A 24,417-nucleotide genomic window follows, 5' to 3' on the forward strand; every position below is an offset into this window, starting at 1 on the left:
ACGGAGACTGGCGGAGGATGGAGGCCGGCACTTGGACCGCTCTCCAGACAGTGAGCGCTCTTCTTCCTCCCGTAAGCGTCACTGTTTAACCACAACCTCCCCTCCGGACCGCAGCCCCGAGCTCCTTGGAGGGAGGGAGCGTTACAGTAGTGACCCCGAGCGCTCCTCCTCCCGCTTGCTCCTCTTGGAGCGGCCTTCTCCTGTCCGGGAATCTCGCAGGGGCAGCCTGGAGCGGGGGCAGAACGAAAAGCGCGACCGCAAGAATTCCGCTGAACGGGAGCGGAAACATCGCGCTTCCGCGGCAGCCGCCGCGCCGGAGGGCAAAAGTCCAGCCAAAAAGGATGAACGTGCTCTGGAAGGAGGTGGTGGAGGCTCCCGCCTCAAGCCTCCTCCTCAGAAGAAGCAGCAGGACGGGGCGGGCAGGGACAAGAAGGAAGGGAGGGAGGAAGGAAGGAAGGAAGGAAGGAACGGAGGAAGGGAGCCCGTCCAACATGCATCTGCTTCAGGGGGACCTCGGTGTTGCCAGCAGCCTCCTCGTGGAGGGAGCGACTGGTGGGAAAGTAGCTCAGCTCAAGATCACCCAACGTCTTCGCCTGGACCAGCCCAAGCTGGACGAGGTCAATCGCCGCATCAAAGTGGCGGGTCCCAAAATTGGCTGTGCCTGGCGCATCAGACAACCGCTCCGCAGCCGGAGCTAGCGAGGCCGCCACCACCTCCACCCAGAGGCCACTCAGGAATCTGGTGTCCTATCTAAAGCAAAAGCAGGCTGCTGGGGTGATCAGCCTCCCTGTGGGGGGTAACAAAGACAAGGAGAACAGCGGGGTCCTGCACGCGTTTCCACCGTGCGATTTCTCCCAGCAATTCCTGGACTCCACGGCCAAGGCGCTGGCCAAATCAGAGGACGACTATCTGGTCATGATCATTGTCCGCGGGGCATCCTAAGGCCCTCGTTGTTCTCTGTACCCAACCCTGCCTCTTCCACCCAGACCCCTTCCAGCGTGTGCCAGGTGCTATGGGATACAGCCTTAGCCAGCCCTGTTGTTATTTTAAATTAGACCTTGGTTTGTAGGTGACTTTTTTTTTTCCCTGCCCGTTTTTCTGTTACTGTTTTTTGTTTCTATAAAGTTAGAAGCCAGAAAGGTTGGATAGCCGTTAGCAAGAATAGGATATTTCGGGAATCCCCTGGCGGTGGGGACAGCAGGGAGGCTCGGCCTGCTTTGATTTACAAAAAAAACATAAAAAAGGAGAAAAAAATACAAGAGAGAGAGAAAGAAAAGTGGGGGTGGAAAGACCCAAACTCCCGTCTTCTTAATTTCGATTCGTGTCCTTTTTTCATTTCATGTATTTTAAAAGCTCATCCTCAGAGTTCCAAACCTCAAAGACCAGATTTAAAGCACTCGGTTGAAATGGAAAACCCCACGTCTTTACTAACAGACTGGTGTCATGTTTTTGTTTTGGAGTCCTTGAAATTCCATAGTGGCCTCAGGTCCAGCGGCGCCGTGGGGCGCGCGCGCGATCCCTTTCCTGAGTGGTTTTCCCTTTGAGTTGCATGGCTCCAGGTTGATGTCCTCCAGGGGAGCAGCACCTGCTCTCGGGTACACTGCAGAACATTGAATTCCTCTTTATTGGGTGTGTGAGAATCTCATCCAGCCCCTCCAAATGCATGCACTGAAAGTATGCTTTTTTAACAAGGTGTATTCCTCCTGTTGCCCTCAGTTCTGTTGTATCCCATAAATGCACTTTGGGTTTGTAGCAGTGGCAATGGTTGGTAAAGAGCTGAGGACTTTGTTACAAACCGTGAATGTCTTGTGCTTCCTCTGATATGCAAGAAACAAGGAGGTGCTTTAAGAAATAACTTGAGTTATATTGTGGGGTTTGGGGTTTTACTGCCTTTTGTTTCCCCTTTTCAAAGAGTTGCAGGTACAGCGGGGTCTGGTTCCACAGTGCAAACTCTGAGCAAGTGTGCTTCTCTCCAGAGATGGTTTTAATTCTGTGTTAAGTTAATTACAGGAAAGTTCTCATTAACATTTTACCTCGTTGTTAATAGCAAGGAACTGCTGTCTGCTGGGGACTTTTCAGGTACAGTACAGTGGGCATTACATGAGGTTTTAGTATTTTATAGGCATCTGGAGTAAAGTGGGGTTTAGCATCTTGGAGAAGTATTGAAATACTCAGAGATGCTGAGGTTTGATCTTTCGTTCTTGTGATTCTAGGAGGAAACGGTTTGCTTATCTTTTTCTGAAGAACTTAGTTCACTTTCTCTTATGCTTTCCCCCACTTATTGGGCACTTTTCTTCAGCTGCCTTGGCCACTCTAATGCAGGCGTGAAGAAGGGATCTAAAATCCCTGTTGTTTTGTTTAACAACTGAGGGGATGTTGCAGCTGGCTTCCAAACTGCAGCATAAATCTATTTACAAGCCCCCAAATTGTAATCTTGCACTTAAACCCAGAATGTAGCCTTGCACTTAGCCATGTTTTCAGAGACTTGGGCGGTGTAAAAGTGATGCTGCTTCACTCGGTCCATCCTCTGATGTATTCCTTGGGTAGTTGGTACAGGGACAAGTTGATTTCTGTTTCAACTTGCACCACAAAACTCGAGTTCAAAATGCAGAATAGTGCAAATAGATGAAGGAGCAAATGTCTTGAATGTATTTTATGGGCACGACATGAAGTGTGACTGTACTTGCTTGATACTCACTGTCACAAGAAGATGAATTTCTGTGATAAGCTTTACTGAACCACTCGTCAGAGAGTGCTTTGGTTTAAGTGGGCTTCAGTTTCCCTTATCTGACTGAGAACTTGCACGTGGCAGCGTATCTTGAGAATAGATTTTGATTTTGTAGCTACTTTTCTTTCTATATGGTAACACAGAAGCCTCATTTAATGCTCTTAAATGCTTGAGGGTAAACACCAGGATTTCTGGGTTGTCCTTCAGCATGAATGTAAATCAGTGGCAGAATTCAGCTGTTCATCTTACTATTAACAATGAGAGTTTATCAGAATGACACCGGTAACTCAGATAATGCTCTGTTGTAGAAGATACAACTCGTTGCAAACAATGTCTGGTTTAATTCTAGCAGGTGCCTGTTGTGTGCCAGCGGGTTCTCAACACTGCTGCGAGCTCGCTCGAGGTGCTGAGTGAGTTTTCTCATTGCATCTGACCCAAGTCACTTGTAGGCGTGGAGTTTTAAAGCCAAGAAACTTGAACTGCTGGGAATTCAAATCTGCCCCAAACCAAAAACGTATAAAAGAAGCACTAATGTTGTTTGTGTTCAACACTTACCCTTGCTAAGGACAGTGTTTGTTATGCTGATATGCAGCAGGCACCTGTTTTTAAAACCCGTAAAACTTGGGGTCAACATGGCTTGTCAAAGCAAACTCAGTGTGGGAAACCTTTTGGAAAGAGCATCCTAGGTGCACTTCCCTTTTTCCTTGTAAAATAGAGGTGGTTGTACCTGCCATGGGCTTTCATGAGTTCAAATTGGGCTGTGCTGGAGGGTAATAAGGACCAGGCGAGGCTGCATTTGACTCCAGGTTTTCTGGTTCCTTATGGAGTACCTGCTTCTTTAAATCTGGTTTATTTGTGGTTGCTGCTCTGTTTTGAAAGCAAGGATTTTAACACCCTTTGAGGGTTCTTAAATGTCAAAACCTAGTTGACTGGCAACATTTTGTTGTGCCAGCACTGAAGTTGACGTGCTGCCATCAAGGCTGGTGCAGCTTGGTTGGCTGTGCTTTTCTCTTAGGCTCTGAAGTGTGCACCATTGGAGTAACTGTCCACTTAACATTGGCTTGGCCAGGGCTGAACAGAAGTAGAAGTGAAATACCACTTGTGTATAGAGCAAAACAGATGTAGCAGACTTCAGCTCTCTGGTTGTGTTCAGCATTTACATTGCTCTTAGCAGAGAGCTCAGTGTTTCTTCCACCATTGTGTGCAGCTGCTGTTCCTCTATTCCATGCGTTTGTTGAATTAGCTTGGAAAAAGGATGTCCTTTTCCTGAATCATTTCATAGTTTTGGCTTTATGCTTTGGGGAAAGAACCTCAAATGACTCATACTTTTGTTTAAGGTTTTATTATCAGGGGGTTTATTTTGCATTGGGAACTTTATGCAACTTCCTTGGCTGCCGACCAGTGGCTTTGTTTGCTCCTGTCTCGTGTGCAGTCTGCTGTTCTCTGGGACTGCGGCGTGAACACTGATGTTACCCTCAACTCCAGAGGTTTCAGGCTTCTGGGTTACAAATAGCATTGTAGAGAGAAGGGTGTCACATGCCAGGCACACAAACCTTACTCTCTCTCTTACTTTATCAATGAGGATGTTAAAGGATTGAAGTGTTTTGGTGACTGGTGAGCAGAGAAGAGAGCTCTCAATGTCTTGCATTGGTTGAGGAACCATCTGGTTGATGGTAACTGAAGTGAAAGGCCTTAAAGTATTGATGGGGAGGAGTGACTCAAAATTGTGAAGACAGGCCCAAAACTTCTGAGGACTCAGGGAAAAAATGGCTTGGGAAATCATAGTTCCTGCCTTTAAGAAAACCAGTGTTGAGGGCAGTACTCCTGGGGAGTCTGCTGTGTGCCTGTTGAAGTGGTAAAAGTTCTTGCCGTGTGACTAATAGAGCTTTTGGGGTTCTTTCCCTTTTGTTTCCCCCTTTATTACTTTGTGCAGATAGCACCAAAGGACAGATATTCCACTGAGTTATAAACGGAGCGATTGGGATGATTTTTTGCATTAGGCTTAAAGCAGACCCTAGGGTTTGGAGGATGGTTCATGGAATATTCAACTTCCTGCAGTTTCGATTGTGTGAAAATGATGGCTGAGAAATACTACCTGGATAGTACTTTTAAATTCTATTAGGTGTGTCTTTGATTTGACCTTTTCTTTCATATCGGAGTTGTCTGCTGTTAGAATTCCACAGCAAAACGAGAACAAAAGAAACATGGAAACACTACATTTCATATTTCTGTTGCTAAGTTGCCTTCAGGAATTGTTCTTTTGAGGAAAGTCAACTGAATTATCCCCAATTCCGTTGGTTTTTCTCCGGGTTAAGTATTTTCATGTGTCCCAGTAACTGTTACTGCAAGTTGAATAATCATCAGTACTGTAAGCCTAGTTTAAACCTTGGTCCAAAAAGAAGCCCTGCACTACTGGTTCTGCATCTATACATAGAGGGTGACTTCATTTCAAGGTTTTGTGCCCACGGGTGGAATTGGTGCTTTTTGAAGTCCAAGTAGAATATTCAGAAAGGCCTCACAGCTCTTTATATTCATCTGTATAATGTAGGGAGGGGGAAAAAAAAGAGAAAAGAAACAAATCTGTTGTATACATTTGTATTGAAATAACATTTTCTTTCCTCCTGCAAAGCAAAAGCTGGTGGACTGCAGACGACAACCGCATGGGATACCAAGCTCTAATGGACCTTTGGGAAGAGAAGCTGTGGCTTATGTGGAATTTACATGGGCCTCTTGATGGAAGAAAGCTTATCTGTTTAGTATTTGTGCATTTTACTAAAATGGCAGCTTTAAAAAAAAAAGTTGTGTATCTGCTATTGTGATGCCAATGCCCGTGTTTTAAGTGGAAAAAAAAATGACCTCTTTGCTTTGTGCTGTGTACACAAGATTGCTGGAAAAGTAAAGGAATACCCTTTTTATGGCTCACACAGCTTAAAAGTAGCTGTCACTCAAAACATGCGCTCACAGTTGAGCTGATTTTGTTTCATTCTAAATAAATTGTTTCTTTTGAGGAAAAGTTGGTTTTTCTGCCTGGAAGTGAATTGACGACAAACGTTGTGACCCCCTTTGTTTGCAGCGGAGGGGTTCCGTGCTGCTGCTGCTGCTCACTGCTTGATCTCATAGTTGTGGGTCTTGAGCAAGAAGCAGGGAGAAGCGACACTTTGGCCTTGACCAGCCTCTTGTACCAGATCGGAAGGAATCTAGTTGATTGTCTTGCCGTGGCCCCCCCCTTTGGTGGCAGTGAAAAAGGGGGTCACTTGCTGCTTTACTCCTCACCTTGACGGGGAAGCGGTGCTGATGCTGGCATGCAAGAAGCAGGGAAGCACCACCCTGCGTCTCGGAACGGTGGCCAAGTCCGGGGCTTCGTTGGTTCGAAGAGCTGGAGTTGCTGAATTTTAAGTTTGTGATTTCTTTTGTTCACCCACCATGTTTGGCTTTAGTTTTGATTCTGTCTTTTTTTGGTTGGTTGTTTTGGTTTTTTGTTTTTTTTTTTTTTTGTGGTTTTTTTTTTTTTGGTTTTTAAGTTTGAAGAGGAAAAAAAAAAAAAGTCTTGCACGTTAAAAAACCTTTTGCACCAAAATTGCCAAAAGAAAAAAAGAGAAATGAGTCCTTAAAAAGTGTTTAAATGATGTTAAATAAAAGCCTTTCCTGACACGCGCGAGGCGCTCCTCCATCTCCTCTGGGGCTCTTCAGCGGTTATGCAGTGATGGGTTTAGTGCTGAATGGATGAAGAGTTCCTGAGAGCTAGAGTTGGTAATTTAAAAACCTTTGCGTTGGTGTCTCAGTGCCTTATTTTGACCGGTTTCGAAGCAAACGGTTCCACACGCCTCGGATGTGCATGCACCCTGATCGCGCCCCAGGTACGGCTGCGGCTTTGCTTGCAGTCACCTCCCTGTGTAGTACAGATGGTGAGAGGAGAAAAGAGGCGGCCTGACAATGTTGTGTGCTGTAGTTGCTGCGTTCTCCTGTTATTGGGGGCTCCTGAAGGCTGTTCCAGTGCAGGAGTACAACTCCATGTTGGCTACAGGAGACTTCGGGGCACATTTGACAACCGCAGCCGTCAAGAGGAAGCTAACACTGCTGCATCGTTGGCTTCAGAAACCTCTCGTGGTTATGCTGTCTGTTAGAATTAATGTGACATGCAGATGAAGACACCTTGAAATGCAAGCTTGCCCTTGATTGCCTTGACATACTTTAACCTCCTGTGGATAACGAACCTAGTGCTGTCCTGCAGCCATGCGGGACCATTGCTAGGCTGTGCCTTTCACCAAGAGGATGCCATGGTTGTGCTCTCCAAGGTTCCTGGGGCAGAGAGCTGTGTAAATCCCTAAAACAGGTAAGGGGGTTTAAAAGGTTGAACTGAATTGCAATGTAAAAGAAGATGGTTTTGTTGTTCGCCTTTTTGTCCTCTTGGTTCTCCAGTTTACTGACTGTTACTAACATATTTGCTTTGGATAATGTGCTGCTCCATCCTCTCCGGGGATGCCAACTCTTCACTGTATCTTCTGTGTTTGCTTGGGGAGTTCATGGATGGATGGGGGGGTTTCTCTGCCTACCTGGAGCAAGGTGCCATGTGGGTGAATCTCCAGGTTTTCACTTGGCAAAGCCAGAGCTCTTATTTTGACTTGATAAACTGCTTGAATTAACACTGCTTTAACCCAGAATGCTATTTATCATTTGTATGTGTTGATATGGAAAGCCAAGAAATGATGAAACAAAGCTGTTGATGTGTTTATGGGATGCTGGTATCAGCATTTATATGAAATAGTTGATTGTAAATGGGAGTACTTGTAGATGTTGCTGGTGATGAGGGAAGCGGGGAGGGGAGGCTCATGAGATGCCTTTTCTTGTAGAAGCTGGTGTTTGTAGTTAAAATTCACATGTTTGCGATGTATTTCATGTTCTGTTGTAATATGACCTCTGAATCTGGTATAATTTGAAGTGCTGTACAAAAGGTTTGGGTTTGGTGGACGTCACAAGAGGCACGTTTCAACCTCTAACTCAGCTGGGTGGTTGATGCCAACAGGAGATGAGTGGTTTGTTAGTGCAACCCAACTGCAGGAGGGGGTTTTGATGGGCTGACTAGCTGCTTGGGCACGTGTTCCAGGGCTTGGGCACTCTCCCACTTTTTTGGGTGTGCTTTGACTTGCGTTACAGCAAACAGGGCTGTCGGTGGCTATTCCAGAAGAGGTCTGCCTCTGTGACTTGGAGTTCACTGTGTATTTCACCAGGAGATTGTTCCCTGTCTCCTTTGCATTACGTGTTTATTCTGGAGACTTGGAGGTATCGTGGGATGTGGTGTGGGATGATTCTTCTGTGGTTGCTTTGTAAAAGTGAGTTGGTTTTTGTGTGCTGGCTCTGCCCCTCTCCCTTCTGAATTGGTTAAGAGGGATGCGTCAGCTGCCAGGTAAAGCCAGGCTTTTGTTAAAACCAGTCTCTTTGAAGGGTTAAGTGCTTTATATGCATCATATTAATTTGGCTAATGAGACTTCTGGGGAAAGTGGATTTATAACGAGAACCATTGAATTAACTGCACTGCGGTAGAAAGCGATGCAAGTGGATTAGACGGGGAACCGCTTATTTGAATTCACACGTTGGTTTAGAGTTGTGCTTTTACCAGCCACAGCTGAATTAATAAGTAAGTTGAAGACATCAGATGGCCCAGATTCCGCTCTTTGCTAATAACAAGCTTATGTTTGCCTCGTGCTGCTGGTTTACTAGGAAATGGCAAATGCTCTTTGAGGATACGCTCTCGGCATGTGTCCTGGTTTTTGGTGCGAGGCGCCTGCAGAAAGGCCAGGGAGAAGAGTGGAAAGTATCTTGGGCTGCTGGCTTTGTGATTCCTATTGTGTCTCCTTCTGTTATTGTCTGGTAGCTGTGTGCCTGAGTGTAATTATAGCTGGCTTGAGAACTGGGTGATGTAAACTCTTAAGACAGAGTAAGCTGATGAAGGACTCGTGTGATGGGTTACACGGGGCCGATTAACGAGAGCCTGCTGGTGTTTGTCCTATTTGCTCATGTCCTGATGGAGATGAGGTGCCTCTAGAAGGAGCAGTGAACATGTACATAGTGGCACAAAGATCTACTTATTTTGCCCATCCTTTGTATGCCCCTCCAGGGATGTGTTAATTAAATGTGGTTGAAAAATTGAGGTAGGGATGTGACAAACACGATGGTGTTGCTGTGGGCTGATGAGTTGCCACCTCCCAGCCCAGCTCCTGTGCCTGTGTTTTTGTGTTGGAGCTTGTGTGTGTTTTCCCAGGGTCAGGATGGGTTGTGTGTGCACAGATGAGTGGATGAGCCATAGGTTAATTGTGGGTTACAGATATTTCACCTACTTATCTCCCTGCCTTGACCTTCATACCTAGTTCTGCAATCGGATCTGAATATGGGTCTGCAGAGTTTTAGCTATCTTCAGTATTTCCTGTCCCCAGCTCCAGCGATGGGTCAGGTTGACTTACAGCAACGTGTACAACTGAATCCAGGCTTCTGCCCTGAGCTGGCAGTTCTGCCTCTAATTTCTGCCATTCGTAGCAAGTGAGGTCTTAGATTTTTCAGTCTCTGTCTCCTTTCATATGCAAGTGCTGTGTTTCAAGCCTGTAAAATTAGACATTTTAGCGATGCCTGAGGACACGTGGGGTGCAGAGAGATTTCTAGTTAAGGGAAGCCAATGAGGTCTCATGAGGGTGGTTGTTAAGCTCTGGCTGCCAGTGGAGAGAAGTTGTCCTTTGGGCCGTGGTGGTGCAGCCTACTTGGCCAAGGGACTGGGTTCGGTTGTTGCCTGCAGTGTAGGCAGAGCCCAGCACCATTGCCAGCCTGGGGTGCTTCAGCCCAGAACCCAGCACCATTGCCAGCCTGGGCAGAGGTTTGGTGCAGGATGAGCTCTTCAAGCACCGAGCTGCTGTCACTGAGGCTTGTGGGGACAGCACAGCAATGAAGGGGATGTTCTTGTTCCTGTGCTGCTCTTGGGTGGCTGAATGCGGGGCTTCATGTCTCCTATCTGCCAGCCCAGCTCCTCTTGCACTAAGACGTAGCAGCATAGATGCCTTCCTGGCTCTCACATATCCTTTAACAAGCGCCTTGGCTCTTCCTCCTTGCACACAAGACTTGTGATCCAGCAGCAGGTTGAGGCCTGGCCCTGGGTACCCCATCCCTGCAACCCCCCTTATCTCAGCCACTGTGGCTGTAGCTCCCTTTCCCTGCTTGACCAAAGGCTTGAGGGGTTGGAGATCAACGTATATGCATTAAATTAGTCACTGGGGTGTTGTAAAGACACCACCTCTCCTGAGCCAGGGAGCAGCCCATGCCTTGTTGTGCCCACGTGAGGAATATCTGCAGGGGAGAGTTTTGCAAAGCTCGGTGCTGACTTAGGAGGCAAAGTCTATATTGCTTTGGAAATGGAGACTTTGACCCATGAATTACCTCTGAAATTGGCTGTGGCCATGAGCAAAAGCTCCCATCTCCTTTGTGCTTCCTGCAGCCTTAAAAATGAGGAGCTCTTAGCTAAAACCCAGCCCCAAATCCCACTCCCCACCTCCCGTTGGAGGCTTTCACCTCCCTGGAAGTGAAGCTTTTCCATTCAGGCTTTGCTGACTTTCAGCCTGACAACGCTCTGCATCACAAACACGGCTGCAGGACGGGTTCCAGGCAGGGAGGGAAACAAGCACCAGGGAAAAAAAGCCAAATGTTCCTGTTAGCAGCATGTGGAAGAGCAAGTAAACAGCCGAAACCACACACGCTATCTACCAACAGCGCGGGCAAAGGAAGAGCAGCCTTGTTTCCTGTTGCTGGAAGCTCATGTTGTCATATCCTTACCCAGCTATTTTCCACTGCTTTTTGCTTTCTTCCCATGCTTAAGGTCAAAGCAGAAACCTTGGTAGTGTTGGTAGCTGCAGCACCTTGTTTGGGGTGTGTTGTGTTCCACTACCCAAAACCAGACCTGCTGCAGCCGTGAGGAAGCTTCTTGTTCTCCTTTAAAACCTGAGTTAGTTTGATTAGGAGCCTCCTACAAAGCTGCTGTTTCTCTAATACCACCGTAGGCAAGAAGTCTTGCAGTGGTTTTGTGCATAAAGCAACCGAGGTGCTGAGAGCAGGGCAATGGGATGGGTTAATCCTCAAACTTCTTGCCCCTCACCCTGGCCTCAGGCCTTGGGGCAGCTGCGTGGTTCCTGGTCAGCTGTCCAAGCTCCTATCATTTGAATATCACATAGATCCTCAACATCCAGAGCTCCTGCATGGTGGAGAAACGACAGCAAGGATTCCAGCCCAGCCCTTGGAGGGGATGCTATTGTGAGATAAAGGTTGTCACTTATTATGTGATAAACTTTAGGATCAACTCTGTGTTTAGTGCCTGGGTTTATCAGAGAGGAGCGGTGGGGAAGCCCTGGCCTTGGTTACTAGTAGGTTATTGTCAAGGAGAGAGGCTGACAAAGAGAGCATGAGGCAGGGAGAGGTTTATTTTGTGTCCTGAGGAATGGCTCAATCCATGTCTTAAAGCTCAACCCTGACATTCACTGACCCAGAGCAGGTTTGCTCACACACAGTGAGGAAGGGAACCTGCAGCTTGTAGCCAGGGCCCTCCAAGGTGTATGGTGACTGTATAAAATAAGAATATAGAAGAATTCCAGTGTGAGTTAAGGACTTAGGCAGCATGCTTCTCTGCATGACCTCTGGTTGCACCAGCTTCCATAGCTTTGAGAGGCCTGGGCTGAGACTTAGCAGCTCTCTATGCTGGTTTATGTGGAATCGGTTGAAGATTAAGATCATGCAGTTGCCTACCTCTAAATCAGTGCTGCCCAAATACCTGGTGGGTGATGGAGGGTGACCAGGACAGGGCTGAGAGGGCAGCGGAGTCCCAGTGCTCTTGTGTTACTTCCTTTCTGGCTACAGCTCTAGCTCCCGGAGCTGCCTCACAGGATTATACCCTGGAATAAAGCCCTGAGTGATGATGGAAAAGCATTTCCCCTCCCTGTAACTCCAAAGGAGGATTGTAGCCTTGCAGCAGAGTTGTTTGGATGAAACAAACCCAGGAGTAACTTACTCCTTAACAGCACCAGCGTGTGCTGTGATGTCTTAGAGAGTCAATTCCATGATTTCTTCTTGCTTTCTTAATCTTGTAGTGCTAAAATGAGTAAGGACTCAGGGCAACAGTCCCTTGTCCATCAACTTGGGGTGTTGTGGCAGGTTTCTGTTGGGATACAGTGAAAATTGGAGGCTGTTTCCTTGAGCTTCTTGTAAAAGCCTTTTGTCACTCAGATGCTTCATCAGCAAGCTCTGGTACCCTGTGTATCACTGTATCTTCTGGAGAGAACTTCAACGCTCAGTTTCCTTCCACCATCTTCCTGGCATGAATTTTAGGTTTTTAAACCCACAAATCTGTGTTCAAATGCTTCCAAACCTGGTTTCTTCCCACAGTGCAAGTGCAGGCAGCCTGCTGGAGCAAAAGAAGAGCTTGGGGCTGGGAAGCGTTACACCGAGTGAGTCAAGACGGAGTGCTGAGGTTGTCATTAGTTCTACAAGGGGGTTGGAACTGGATGAGCTTTAAGGTCCCTTCTGACACAAACCATTCCATGATTCTGATTCAAACAAAGCATGTTTCATGCTGAAGATCATATTAAGCCATTGCTGCTCATTTCTCTACCCTGTATCCTGCAGCTGAGTAAGGGAGCAGGCGTGAAGGGGATTTGCCAAGTGAACCTGAGAGTTGACAGCTTTTAAACTTGCTTGTGTCGTAGCAGTTTTGCATTTAGTCAAGCAGCATGTGATGCTCTTTACTATGCAAACCTGGCTTTATGAAGTTATTTGCAAGATGACTTCAATGGGATGGAAAAATCTTCCTCCAGGCAGATATTCCCGTCGTCATTGCTGTTTGTTTCTCTAATGTGTGTGTTGCATGTATTTTGCAAGTAAATAAGTGCCTTTAGTTTTGAGCTGCGAGGAGAACCAAAGCATCTCTTCTATGCTTCCCTTCTCAGCAAAAGGTGTGAGAGGAGAGAAGCGTATCCGACCACCAGATGTTATCCTGAGCCTGCTCTCTTGCAAAGACAAAGGCTCCAAGACTCTTCTCCCACCTCCCAGCATGATGGTAGGACTGTGCAGGGCAGCTGGGAGGAGTTTCTCTTTACAGGGACTGGTTTCCTCAACCTCTTTTAATAGATAAGAGTTAATCAGGGCTAGAGAGAGGTCCTTTGTCTCTGCAGAGTTATGTTTTTGGAAGGTAAAGGCCAGTGGTGCCCATCTGTGGGATAAGATGCTGTGGGAAATGGGAGTTTCTGAGTTCTTTGACCCTTTCAGAAGGAAAAAGAAGGGTAAAAGCATTTGGGAGGCCCATCTTTCTCACTAAGGGTAAGGAATTGGTGGCATGTGTTAGTCTGGGGAAGTCAGGGACAGGACTCTCCTCCTTAAGAACCCAGAGGTTTTGAAGGGAGCTCATTTGTTGGAGCAGATGGGATGGGAGCTGCAGACACCACATCCCGCTGCTAGTCATTCCTTGGTGGCAAAAGAGGTGAAAATGTAACAGAACTTGTGTTGAAAGGAGGCTGGTATTGAGCAGAGTGGCTTTATTTACAGGGAGAGGAAGAGATTAGAACACAGGGATAGGTGCTATGAATCATATAGAGCAAGAGCAGCAGGGTAAGGATGTGGTGTGTTGGCTCTTCTTCGTCCCCATGTTGCTTTAGTCAGTGGGTCTCATTATGAATAGCAAACCCCACTATTGAATTCAAATATGTTAGAGAGATGCAGAATGAGAGGGAGTTTAAGTTTTTGGATTGGAAAACATGAAGCCAAGTGTTCCTGAGTGTCTGTTACAGCAGCAAACCGGAGCTGCTGGTCTTTAGTTTGTTCAGTAGGAGAGTGATGAACTATAATGTTCCATGTGGTGAAAATGGAAGCTTCCTCCCGGCTTCAGTCTCAGCTGAAGGCTTAGTGCAGGCTTAAGTCATATAATGTATGGTACCCACTCACCCCTCTGAAACTCCCAGTGCCTTAAACACTTCTCATCCTTAAACTCTGGTTGCTCCAAAAATGACCCACTAGAGATCCCTGGCAGTGTTCAAGGCCAGGTTGGACACAGGGGCTTGGAGCAACCTGCTCTAGTGGAAGGTGTCCCTGCCCGTGGCAGGGGGTTGGAACTGGGTGAGCTTTTAGGTTGCAACTTCCAACCCAATCAGTCTGTAATTTGATGATTGCTGTTGTGGGTTATGGATATTAACAGGTACAACTGAATTGTGTCCTGGGTTTGACGCAGTGGTTAAAGTGTAAAAGGACAATTTCCAAGTGTTTGCTGCATGTGGATTCCTGCAGGAGTTGGGAGAAGCTGTGAAGCAGCATGTGAAAACTTCACCTCTTCGTAGCACTGATGTTCCCCGTGTACTGCTGATTTAAGGCTATTTTTTCCCCTCATTTGAGCACCCTTGTGTAGTTTTGTAACTTCTCATTTCAGCCAGTCAGTGAGGAAACCTTCCTGCCTGCGGCAATGGTTTAGCTCCTTAATACCCCTATAATGTTCTGTAGCTTTTTATTAAATATAGCCGACTTAATTTGGTGCTTGAAATAACCCATTTGACAGTTTAAAGGAGTGTTTCTATAGGGGAACAACTCTCTTGGTGTTTTAGTATTTAAGGGTAATGCCAGTGCCTGGGATAGTGAGGGACCTGGGGGGTTTAGTGTGGAGAAGAGAAGGCTCAGGGGGGACCTGATCGCTCTCTGCAACTGCCTGACAGGAGGATGGAGCCAGGAGGGGGCTGGTCTCTGCTCCCAAGGAACAAGGGATGGGACAAGAGGAACCGGCCTCAAGCTGCCCCAGGGCAGGTTTAGCTGGAGCTGAGGAACAATTCCTTGCCCAGAGGGTGCTCAGGCATTGGAACAGGCTGCCCAGGGCAGGGCTGGAGTCACTGTCCCTGCAAGTGTTCACAGCCCGTGTGGACGAGACCTCAGTGCCAGGGGTTGGTGGTGGCCTTGGCACTGCTAGGAATGGTTGGACTGGTTGAGCTTAAAAGTCTTTTCCAACCTGGTTGATTTCATGATCCTATAAAACCCTTTCGATATCCCAGATTAATATCCAATATCTGGTGTTAATGCAAAATACCACAACCTCACAAATGGAAAGAAAGTCAAAGCAGTGATTAGTTACATCTTACCCATCTGAAGTAAACCTCTAGGGTGCTGGTTGAATATAGGCTCAGTGTTGCTGCCTGGTTCTGGAAGCTGCTTTTGTGTGTTCATTGAATCCCAGGGAATTGCTGGATGACTGGGAGGGTGGGGAGGAGGGGTGAGGGGTCTGAGAGATGGATGTGACATTTAAGTTTGTCGTATTGTGGTGCTGGCTTTAATTAGAACTGGTTTTGCTTCCAGGTGGCAAATAACACGGTGCCTTGGAGAGTGAGTGGCCACGGTGCAGCATCCTTCTCACAGAAAGAGGGATTTGTGGAATGACTGTTCTCCATATCCTGGTGGAAGTTTAATCCCTATCTCTGTCCTTGCTAATCATTCGTATGTGAATAGAAAGAGCTAAAATCTCCTGCTGGTTTTGGCATTTTGAGGTCCTCATCCCGAGAGGTGAGTCAGCTTTGCTCTCTCGTGGTGGCTGGGAGAGCTGGAGGGGTGGCTCTGCAGCTCTGGAACTGAGCTGTCAGGCTGAACACAGCAGGATTAAACCTAAGATACAGAAAGACGTGGCTCAGGAGCAAAGTCCAAGTGAAGCCTGTGTCCGTCTGGGCTGTTGGCCTTGTTTTCTCCCATCAAATAATGCTTTACACTGTGTATTTGTTGGATGGCTTTAATCACAAGTGCAGGAGGAATACCTGGATATACAAACTGTGAATCTGTCATCCTAAAATTCTTATTTTTGCTGCTGTTTGTACTTCCTGGACCAGAAGGTCTGTCCTGGCAATCGCTTTCCCACCGTGGATGCCACCAAAGACCATCCATGGCAGGGGGGTTGGAACTAGGTGATCTTCCGGGTCCCTTCCAACCCAAACCATTCTATGCTTTAAAATGCCCACCACAGAATCATCTCATCCACGCCCAGGGCTGTTGTTCAGGTTGGCTTTTTTTAGCTTCCATTTCTGGGCCGAAGGCTCAAAGAAGAAAGAAATAGGTGAGATGAGAGCACAGGCTCCAGCAAAGAGGAAAGAGCAGACATATGTCTGTGTGTAGTCATACAGCCACCCTGCAGGAGAAAAGAGTGGTATTAAAGCTGTTGGATTTTTCTCACCAGAAGAAGAGCTCATTCTGGGAGGTGGGTGGGAAGCAGGGATGTGTGTTCTCATTTAAGAATTCCTTAGATGTTTTCTTTGAATTGGCTTAACTCTTCATGTGCCTGCTGCTGTGCAGCATTGACAGGGACATGGACAGTTATATCTAATGCTGTTGGTATTAACCCTAACCCTAACTTGTAGCTCATTCTTCCCAGAGCTAACTTCTGATCCTTGTGGTGCACATGGGTTTTAATTTGCTTGAATTGCATCCCTGCTTTTTTATTCCTGTTTAAATAAGTGGGCCAAAAGTAGCTGCTGCAGCAGATGGATAATCCCACCGGACTAATGAGATGACTTGGATGTGTTCGTGTCTGCAACATCTGGGCTGCAAACTCCACATTCTTCTTGTGAGCAGACCCAATTTAATGCAACCTGTCTAACATGAGAGATCCCAGGCCATGAGCTGGACATGAACTTGCTTAAAAGTAGCTTTGTGAGCAGTTAAAAAGAATTAACTAAATTCCATAAAGGCTCAGGAATCTGTGAGGAGGCAGGTTGCCTTTTAAAGCGACCTCAAAGTGTTTTGTTTAGTTCATGTATAGCATCTTGTGTCTAGACAGTGATTTTAAAGGTGGGTAATTCCTCTGTTTGAATCTAAAATAGACAAAGTGATGGGAGTTGCTGTTGTACGTAATAAAAACCTTAATATACTCCCAAATCTGGCCTGGGATGGTTGGATGTCCGAGCTGGGTTAGCAGTTGAGCCAGATCTGCTGCTGGCATAAAATGCAGTTCCTCTGGGGACATCCCTGGGCTTGCATGATTTACACAAACAGCAGATCTGGCCCAAATTTGGGATTCTTAAAACCACCTCTGGTTAGGAAGGGAAACAACACAGGCCCTGGGGATCCTGGTCTCAACTGTGCTGCTGTATCTGAGTGTGCCACAGCCCTCAGTAGGGAAGGAAACGGTGCCAGTGAAATCTGGGCATCAGTGATGGAGCAGAGGTGCTGTTCTTTTCCTTGCTGTAGATTTCCACAGTTGCAGGAAGGTTTTATGGGACAGAGGGAAGGCTGTGGGCTGTGTTGCTCTACCCTGGCTTCTGTTCCTGTTGGCTCATGCCTTTCTCAGGGGAGTTCCAGCTCTGTTTCTTTTCTCAGGGATATCGTGTGAGCCGCGGCGGAGGCGAAGCCGGAGCTCGCTGTTGGGAAAGAGGATCCCATGGTGCTGGATGTGGTGACGTGGGTGCTGCTCCCTTGACCCTGATGTTATTGCACAGTGGTTTGTTCTCCAGGGTGGGATCTGTGTTTGCTGTCTGAAAGTCTCTGGGATTTGGACAGGAAAAGGATCTGTTCAAGGCCAGGTTGAAGCAACATTGTCTAGTGTGAGGTGTCCCTACTAGTGGCAGGGGGTCGGAACTGGATCATCTTAAGGTTCTTTCCAAGCTAAACCATTCTATGTTACTAACATAGTCATTTGTAAGGTGTGCAGGACAATGCTCCAGCTGAGTTCTGATTTATTTAAATTGGTTTTAAGTATCTTTCAGGATGGTTTTAAATTTGGAGTATTTTGGGGGGGGTATTGAAAGACCAGCTTTGTCTCCTCACCACACAATGATCGCCTCACAGTGATCACCTTCCACATCACATCCCAGACTTTCAAGGTACCTCTGGTGCCTGTGCCCTCATTCCTCATCCAAATAAGAAAATCATTCTTGCTGGAGGAAGCTGAATTAGGAGCTCATGGTGGCAAACTCCAGCAAAGCAGCAGTTTTGTCTTCCAATATCTAAGGGGGCTACAGGAAACCTGGAGAGGGGCTTTGGACAAGGGCCTGTAGGGACAGGACAAGGGGAATGGCTTTAACCTGCCAGAGGAAGATTGAGATGAGCTCTGAGGCAGAAGTTCTTCCCTGTGAGGGTGGTGGGACACTGGAATTGGTTGAATGGAGAAAGTTTGGATGCCCCATCCCTGGCAGTGTTCAAGGCCAGGTTGGACACAGGGGCTTGGAGCAACCTGCTCCAGTGGAAGGTGTCCCTGCCCGTGGCAGGGGGTTGGAACTGGATGAGCTTGAAGGTCCCTTCCAACCCAAACCACTCTGGGGTTCTGTGTTTAAATTGTGCTGCTGCTTTGTAATCAGAAGCTTTGTTTATTTCTAAGCAGCAATACCTGGTGTGAAGGTGCAGGTAAAATTGAGATGAGAGCATCCCAATTCACGTGCCAGCACAGCTTTCAAATGACTCCATCCCCTTTCACCACCCAGATTTGCTGGGGCTGGTGGTTGTGTGCTGGATGCTGGAATCTGGTTTGTAATTGTGGATGACAGGGTTTGGTTTATTTCTTTTTCAGTTTGACTTACTGATTTATGCTGCTTTACAGAAATAAAACGTACTCTTCTCTCCTTAGCTTGCTTGTGGCTGCCAAAGTAATGTTTGTTCTGTCTTGTTCTGGTTTGGTTTGGGGTTTTTCAGCAGGGCAGAAGTACCCAGCAGTGCTGGTGGGTGAGGAGCTGTGATGGAACCTTCAAACTCTTCACCCTGGGCTTTTCGTCAGGCTGCCTCTGGATTTAAGGGCTTGTAGTTAAACAGATTTGCAGGTAAGTCACCTTTTGGTTGCATGTGATCAGGCTTTGTTCTAGCGTGCAAAATAAGCATTTTTAACCTTGGTGGTTCTCATGATGCCTTGGGTTTCACTGTGTAAAAATACTTGAGTTTTAGAACATTGTAATGCTAAAAGGAAGGTTTTAGGGAGGGCAGCAGCCATCAGGGGCACTAAACCCCATGGTCCCGCATAGCATTTATATCCTGTTTGTATCCTGCAAGGAGCAGGTGCTTTTGGACACTTCTAGTTAGCAGCTTCTGGTCATAGTCACTTTTCACACTTAATACTGTAGTGGAAGAGAAAATTGCAGCATTTCTCTTGGATCACAACCCTAGATCCTGAGCTCTGAATTGGTTCCCTCTTGCTCTGCCTGCAGGGAGATGGAGCAGCGAGAGTTTTTCTTCTTGGCTTTATGTGGCCTTTATTTATCCCACCAATATCAAGAAGACTGATTTCTCTGGAAGGCTTTTTGCAGGAAACCTGCTTGCTTTACAAAATGCAGACAGGGTGTTCGCAGGGTGAGTGGTTGGCACTTTCAGAAGGCAAAAGACTTCCAATTAGTGCAAATATATTGGAAGCGGATGAAAGTGTAACCACTATGTCAGCATGTGTGATGCATGGATAAGAGAGAGCCCAGTTATTTACCTCTTTTTATGCTGTATGTTACTGTGTCAGGGGATTTACTGTGATGGTTACACAGGGATTGCTTTTGGGTGGACATACATCTTGTATCAGTGGAAGAGAGCTCCAATAGAGGCTATGGATCACTGTGACAGTGTAAAGCGTGCTGTCAGTGAAACACTTTAGTTGCTTGAAATTGCATCCACATCGAGTTTTACCAACCTAGAAATATTGATTGGGGAAATCAATTTGGTGGTTTTTTCACATGCTTATGATAGAGCAGCGTTGTTAAACCTCTGCATGGAGCTGGGATTTACAGACTCCTGGGCTGCTTTGAGCAAAGTGCCGCTGCAGGCCGGAGGCAGCTGATCGCAGGGGGCAGGAAGCAATAAATGAAGACCAAGTTGCCAGGTTCTATCCAGGATACATTTGCTGGGTGAGTGACAGGACATCATTCACCCTGCTGTTTGACCTTGCAGCTTGTCCTAGTTTCTTTGCATCATGAGGACCTCGGAAGAGCTCAGATGCTGTTTCCAGCGACGAGGTATGGCTAAAGGGTCATCAGGGAAAGGAAAAGCTTTGGTCCTGGCCAAGATGTTTGGAGGGGAACAAATGCCTTGCTTGTCAGCAGAACCTGGAGCCTCACTTCTAAGCACTTGAAATCTGCCAGATTCTCAGAACTGCCTCGGTTTTCTGGCAGAGAGAGAAAGGAAAAGCTTTTCATCCGCCTTATCTTTGGGCCCAGGAGCTCCTGTGGCTGAGCTGTGTAATCGTCAAAATGAGATTACAGAGACTTCTGCTTCGGTTTCAGTGCCTCTGCTTGATGGGGCTGCTGCTGAGCCTGTCCTTGCTCTGCCTTCCTCTCCTCCAGTCCCTCTGTTCCAAGTTCAGGGTTATAATGCTCCGTTGGGGGTAAGATCCCTGGGAATGTGCTGTGGTAGAATGTGATGGTGATGGTGGGGTGGGTGTGTGTGGATTAAGCTGCCCTTTTTCCATGCAGCTTTTTGCTAAACTAGTTGGGTTTTGCAAATTCCTGAGTGGAATATGTGTATAGAGAGAAATACCTGATATATGGTTGTTTTTCCCTCCCCCACTCAGACAGAAGAACCATCCTTGGATGCACACGGGCAGGAGAGTGAACCACCAGCGTGTTGTACCACGGGGTGTCTGTGGTGGGTATAATTATACATAACATAAGAGTTACCTGCTAGAGGAGGTCCTCCAACTGCTGCTATCCCAGCAAAGAAGGCAGCAAACCCCAAGTAGCTGTGGAGGTTTTGCACTCCCACAAGATCCACCTGTTTGTAAACCAAAATGGGTAATTACTGACTTCAAATGACTCAATGTGTGAAAGCACAAGAAATGATTTTGTTATTATTACTATTTTTACTGGGGAGCATCCTCTTCAGCTGCAGTTTTGAAAGGACTTTGCACCTCTAGGTCTGATCCAGCCTGGAATCCGCTCGCCTCCTTAAGGCCAGCATGGAAATTACTAGGATGGGAGATGCTTTTCTGCCTTCCAGCTGCTTGGGCACCTCCTGAAACTAGTAACGCTGCTACGACTATGAGGAAGGTGTTTTAAACTCTGAATTCACCCCAGAAAGAAATGCCAAATGATAATGATACCTCCATATCCAGATCCCGTGTGACTGCTCTGTGTGTGTTATAGATCATTCTGGGATTGGGAGTGGATGTGCACAACCCTGTATTAGCATTCAGAAATGAATGGATTCATCCCCATACCTGTAAGGTGGGGTGGTCTCCCTTAGAAAGGAGGATGTGGAAGGCAATTAGAGCCAGGTCCTTACAAATCTGGAATCAATTCCCAGTGTTCCTGTTACATTTGGGCTGTGGATACTAGTAAGTGGGGTGGAGAAGCAATTTGGGGCTCCAACTGGGGAGAGCCCTCTCGGGAAGGTCTGGCTAATGCAGCTTTATGGAAGGGCTTTGGGATGATTGGGAATACTGTTGGAAGTGCCACGTCTGATGTTTATTAACAGAACATCCTACTCACCAGCACAGGGAGGACCAGAGCCATGAACCCACCGCAGAAAACAGCAAAGGCCACCACATAGGTCATGAGCAACGGGAAGGTGGTGGCCAGAGGACAGAGCAGGTTCGTGATGCCGCTGAGGACAAGGTAAGCCGCGTGGTAGTGGTACTTCTTGGTCCAGTTCTTGTCGGCCACCCAGCCTGAGAGGAGCTGGCTGCCCACCTCCGTGATGCCTGTGGGGAAGAGGAGTCCACCAGAGCCTCAAAGAAGACTTTAGTTAGTCTTTAGTTTGCTGTTTTGCACTAAACCCCATCCCAACCCCACCCGCTTGCTGCAGGAGTGTGACCGCAAAGGGCTGGAATGCTGGGAAGTTACAGGAAGGTGATTTTAGGCTGATGTAAAATTAATGTTTGAGGGGGTTGTTTTTCCCCTTTGCCTTGGTGCCTGCTACTGCCAAGTGCCTGTGGGTGCACCAGAGTGGTCTGTAAGAATTCAATTAAGGGCTGTGCACTCAGTGGCAGACTCTGCAATGCCCTTTAGTAAAACCAGGAAAGAGAAGCTTGCTCTTTGAGCTCTCTTTCGAGATGGAATAAAAGCTGAATATTAAGAAGAAAGATGCTTATGAGATGGTAATATCTATAAGGAAGCAAAGAAGGACAGAACCCAGCCTTTTTGAAAGGCTCAGCAGACTTTTGATAACTTGGTTTTTACATCTCTTGCTCCATTTGCTTATGGACTGAAGATCAGAGGAGTGCTCAGTGCCAGCTAATAGCTTGCTGACCACTCTTAATCCATATGTCACATTAATTGCTGCCTTCTCCTTCTAGATGCCTTGACAGCATATGTCATTTCTAAATATGATACAGAAGTTTATTTTTGTACAATAAAAACCTTTACAATGACTGAGGTTGGAGCTGCTTTCTTAACCGAGTGTAACTTTAATGTTAATCTCTACTTACAATTAGGCACATTTGGGGTACTTTGGGGGGGGTTGGGTTGTTTTTCCCCCCTTAGACGCCAATGTGCCAAATTCAACTAGTTAAATCCAAGTTAATGTTGTTTTTTTCCCCCCTAATACTGCTTTTTTCTCTCTGCACACATTCCTGGGTCAAACTTGAGGTCTTGGAATGCTGCATGGCTCTGGATTTCTGTGGCTTGTGGGTTTAGGCAAAGCAGGGATGGTGGTGGGAAGGCTTTAGGAGGACAGATAGCACGTATGTATTTGGAAACTGGTGTTTGTTCCGTGCAGCGGGGGTGGGGGATCATCTAGCTTAGGCTGAGAGAACCACCCACCATGTGAGAGCGACTTGGTACATGTACAGAAGGCGCCGTTATATTTGCAGAAGGGGGGGTACAGGCTGAAGATTCATTCTGGGCCATATTTGGGACTATTTCTTGGCAAGCTTTGTGTTGCTTCTCTTTCCAATTTGAGCATCATTGTAATTATAAATGGCTTTAAAAGATTCTTTTTGCCTACCAGCCACTGAAATGAGGTAGGAGGCATCCATGCTGCTTATGCCCAGCGTCCTGGCTCTTGCTACCAAGTGGAAGGTGGGCACGAAATAGGCCAAGTGGCAGAACAGAAAAGACCATGTGAAAATGTAGAAGATGGGATCCTTCAGTGGGGAGAAGTCGAGGAGAGGCTGTGCATTTTCTGTTTGGGTCCCTGGATGGGCTTTGTAGCTACTCTTGGCCCCGGTGCCTGTTTCTGCTGAGCTCGTGGTGGGCTTCTTGACCCTTTCCAAAGTATTTACAGGAGCAGGGACATCTCTGCCATGGGACATCGTGAATCCCTCTGTGGTGGGAAGGTCCCGTGTGCTGTGAAGCTGTATTTCCTTGTGAGTGCTTTCATCTAAGCATCCATCAGGGGTTTCTGAATCCTTCTTTGCTGTTGAAGAGCCACCATGGTCTTGACTTTGAGCAGGGGGGCGTCGAGGTGGCTGGGTGCTGACGGGGCGCAGGAGCATGCTGGAGGGCACGAGGTTTAACATGATGCCTCCAAAAATCAGGAGAGTACCTGAGGGAAGGCAGAAGATGCTATTTATTTTCCTTGGCATGGGAAGGGAGGAGCACGGTAGGGAATGATCTTTTAGAAAGGGTGTAGTGTGCATTGAACATGGAGAAAGCTCTGCTGTAAGGAGGAGGTATCCCCAAAAGCTTTGAATCCTGGTTTTTGCCAGCTGGAAGTCCCTTTTGCTGTGATGCACACAACAAATCCAGAGCCACCTCTGGGATCTGGGAGCTTGGTTTGTTTTCCCTCATTAGAAGCCCATCACATGTGATGGACCTTCAAGGTGGCCTGAAACTGTACTAAAAGTCAGGATTTTCAGTTCTGGTTTTGGTTTCTGAGGTGTCTGGTTTGACTCTGCCTTGACTTTAATGACTGATTTAAGTGTTTAAGCATTACCAGGATGTCCCCAAACTATCCTAGAAGAGCTGTTCCTCAGTGCATCCAATTCTAAGTTTTCGAAAGAGCCTCTAACCCTGCCCAGATATCCTCAGACTCCCTCTTAATGCTGAGATATCCTCAAACGCCCTCCTAATGCTGATGAATTAGAAGAAATGGGAGCTGGGCTCACCTTGCCAGCCATAAAAATCGATGAGAAGCTGAGTGAATGGTGCTATGAGGAACGTCAGTCCCATCCCAGAGCGGGCGATGGCGTTGGAGAAGGCCAGCCGTGTCCTGCAGCGCTTGGCCGTCATCACTGCGGCTGCCTGGTAGAGGCAGGCGAAGCCCATACCTGTGGTGAGGGGCAGAAATGAGCTGTTCATGCCCCAAAATTGACTTTTTATATCATGACATTTAGGGATTCAATGTCACAACATCCCACGGTCATTGTCTGCAGAGTGGAGGGTTCATAGGCTGAAAGTGGGGGACTTCTGCTGGTGCAGTCAGTGGAGAACAAGGTTTCGTGTGTGGTATTTAGCATATGGGGGTATTGAGGCTGTGCACTGTTAGTAAGGGGTTTAAAAGGCCAGGATACATGCTGGGTCCAGAAAAAAATCAAGGTTAGTTGAGATTAGTGTGTTGAAAGTGGTGTTTTATGCTCCTGAGCACGAAGCTTTGGGATTTCACACAACATCCCATGGGAAGGAGCTGGGGATGCTCTAGTAGTAAAGGAACTGCCCGGTGTAATGTTGAAGGAGCTGGTTTTACTCATGGTGCCCAGGGAAATCAGTGCCCGAGTCGCAGGCTGCTCACCCAGGAGGAGTCCCATGGAGATGCAGAGGAAGGGGACGCTGGTGGCCTGTGTGCTGAGCAGGCAGCCCCCGGCCACCACG

General features: G+C 47.1%; 2 protein-coding genes across 2 annotated transcripts in view; one reads left to right on the top strand and one right to left on the bottom strand.

Moving 5' to 3' along the window:
- RBM15 (RNA binding motif protein 15) overlaps positions 1-1,228 on the top strand; it is a gene marked incomplete at its 5' end in the record, with an annotated part of 2,052 nt that extends 824 nt beyond the window's left edge. Inside the window, 3 exon segments of the mRNA XM_010012960.1 lie at positions 7-402; positions 434-649; positions 651-1,228. Of these exon segments, the coding sequence (XP_010011262.1) occupies positions 7-402; positions 434-649; positions 651-942 (904 nt within the window).
- A 14,513-nt stretch (positions 1,229-15,741) lies between these two features.
- On the bottom strand, positions 15,742-24,413 carry SLC16A4 (solute carrier family 16, member 4; the record flags this gene model as incomplete). Its single annotated transcript, XM_010012961.1, has 6 exons — positions 15,742-15,896; positions 20,347-20,440; positions 21,157-21,368; positions 22,613-23,152; positions 23,715-23,876; positions 24,338-24,413. Coding segments are annotated over 6 exons (1,239 nt in total), but the record flags the coding sequence as incomplete, so codon positions are not given.
- Between the last annotated feature and the right edge of the window lie 4 nt (positions 24,414-24,417).

This window comes from Nestor notabilis, unplaced genomic scaffold (genome assembly GCF_000696875.1).
Source record: "Nestor notabilis isolate BGI_N333 unplaced genomic scaffold, ASM69687v1 scaffold13194, whole genome shotgun sequence".
NCBI classification, from domain to species: Eukaryota; Metazoa; Chordata; class Aves; order Psittaciformes; family Psittacidae; genus Nestor; species Nestor notabilis.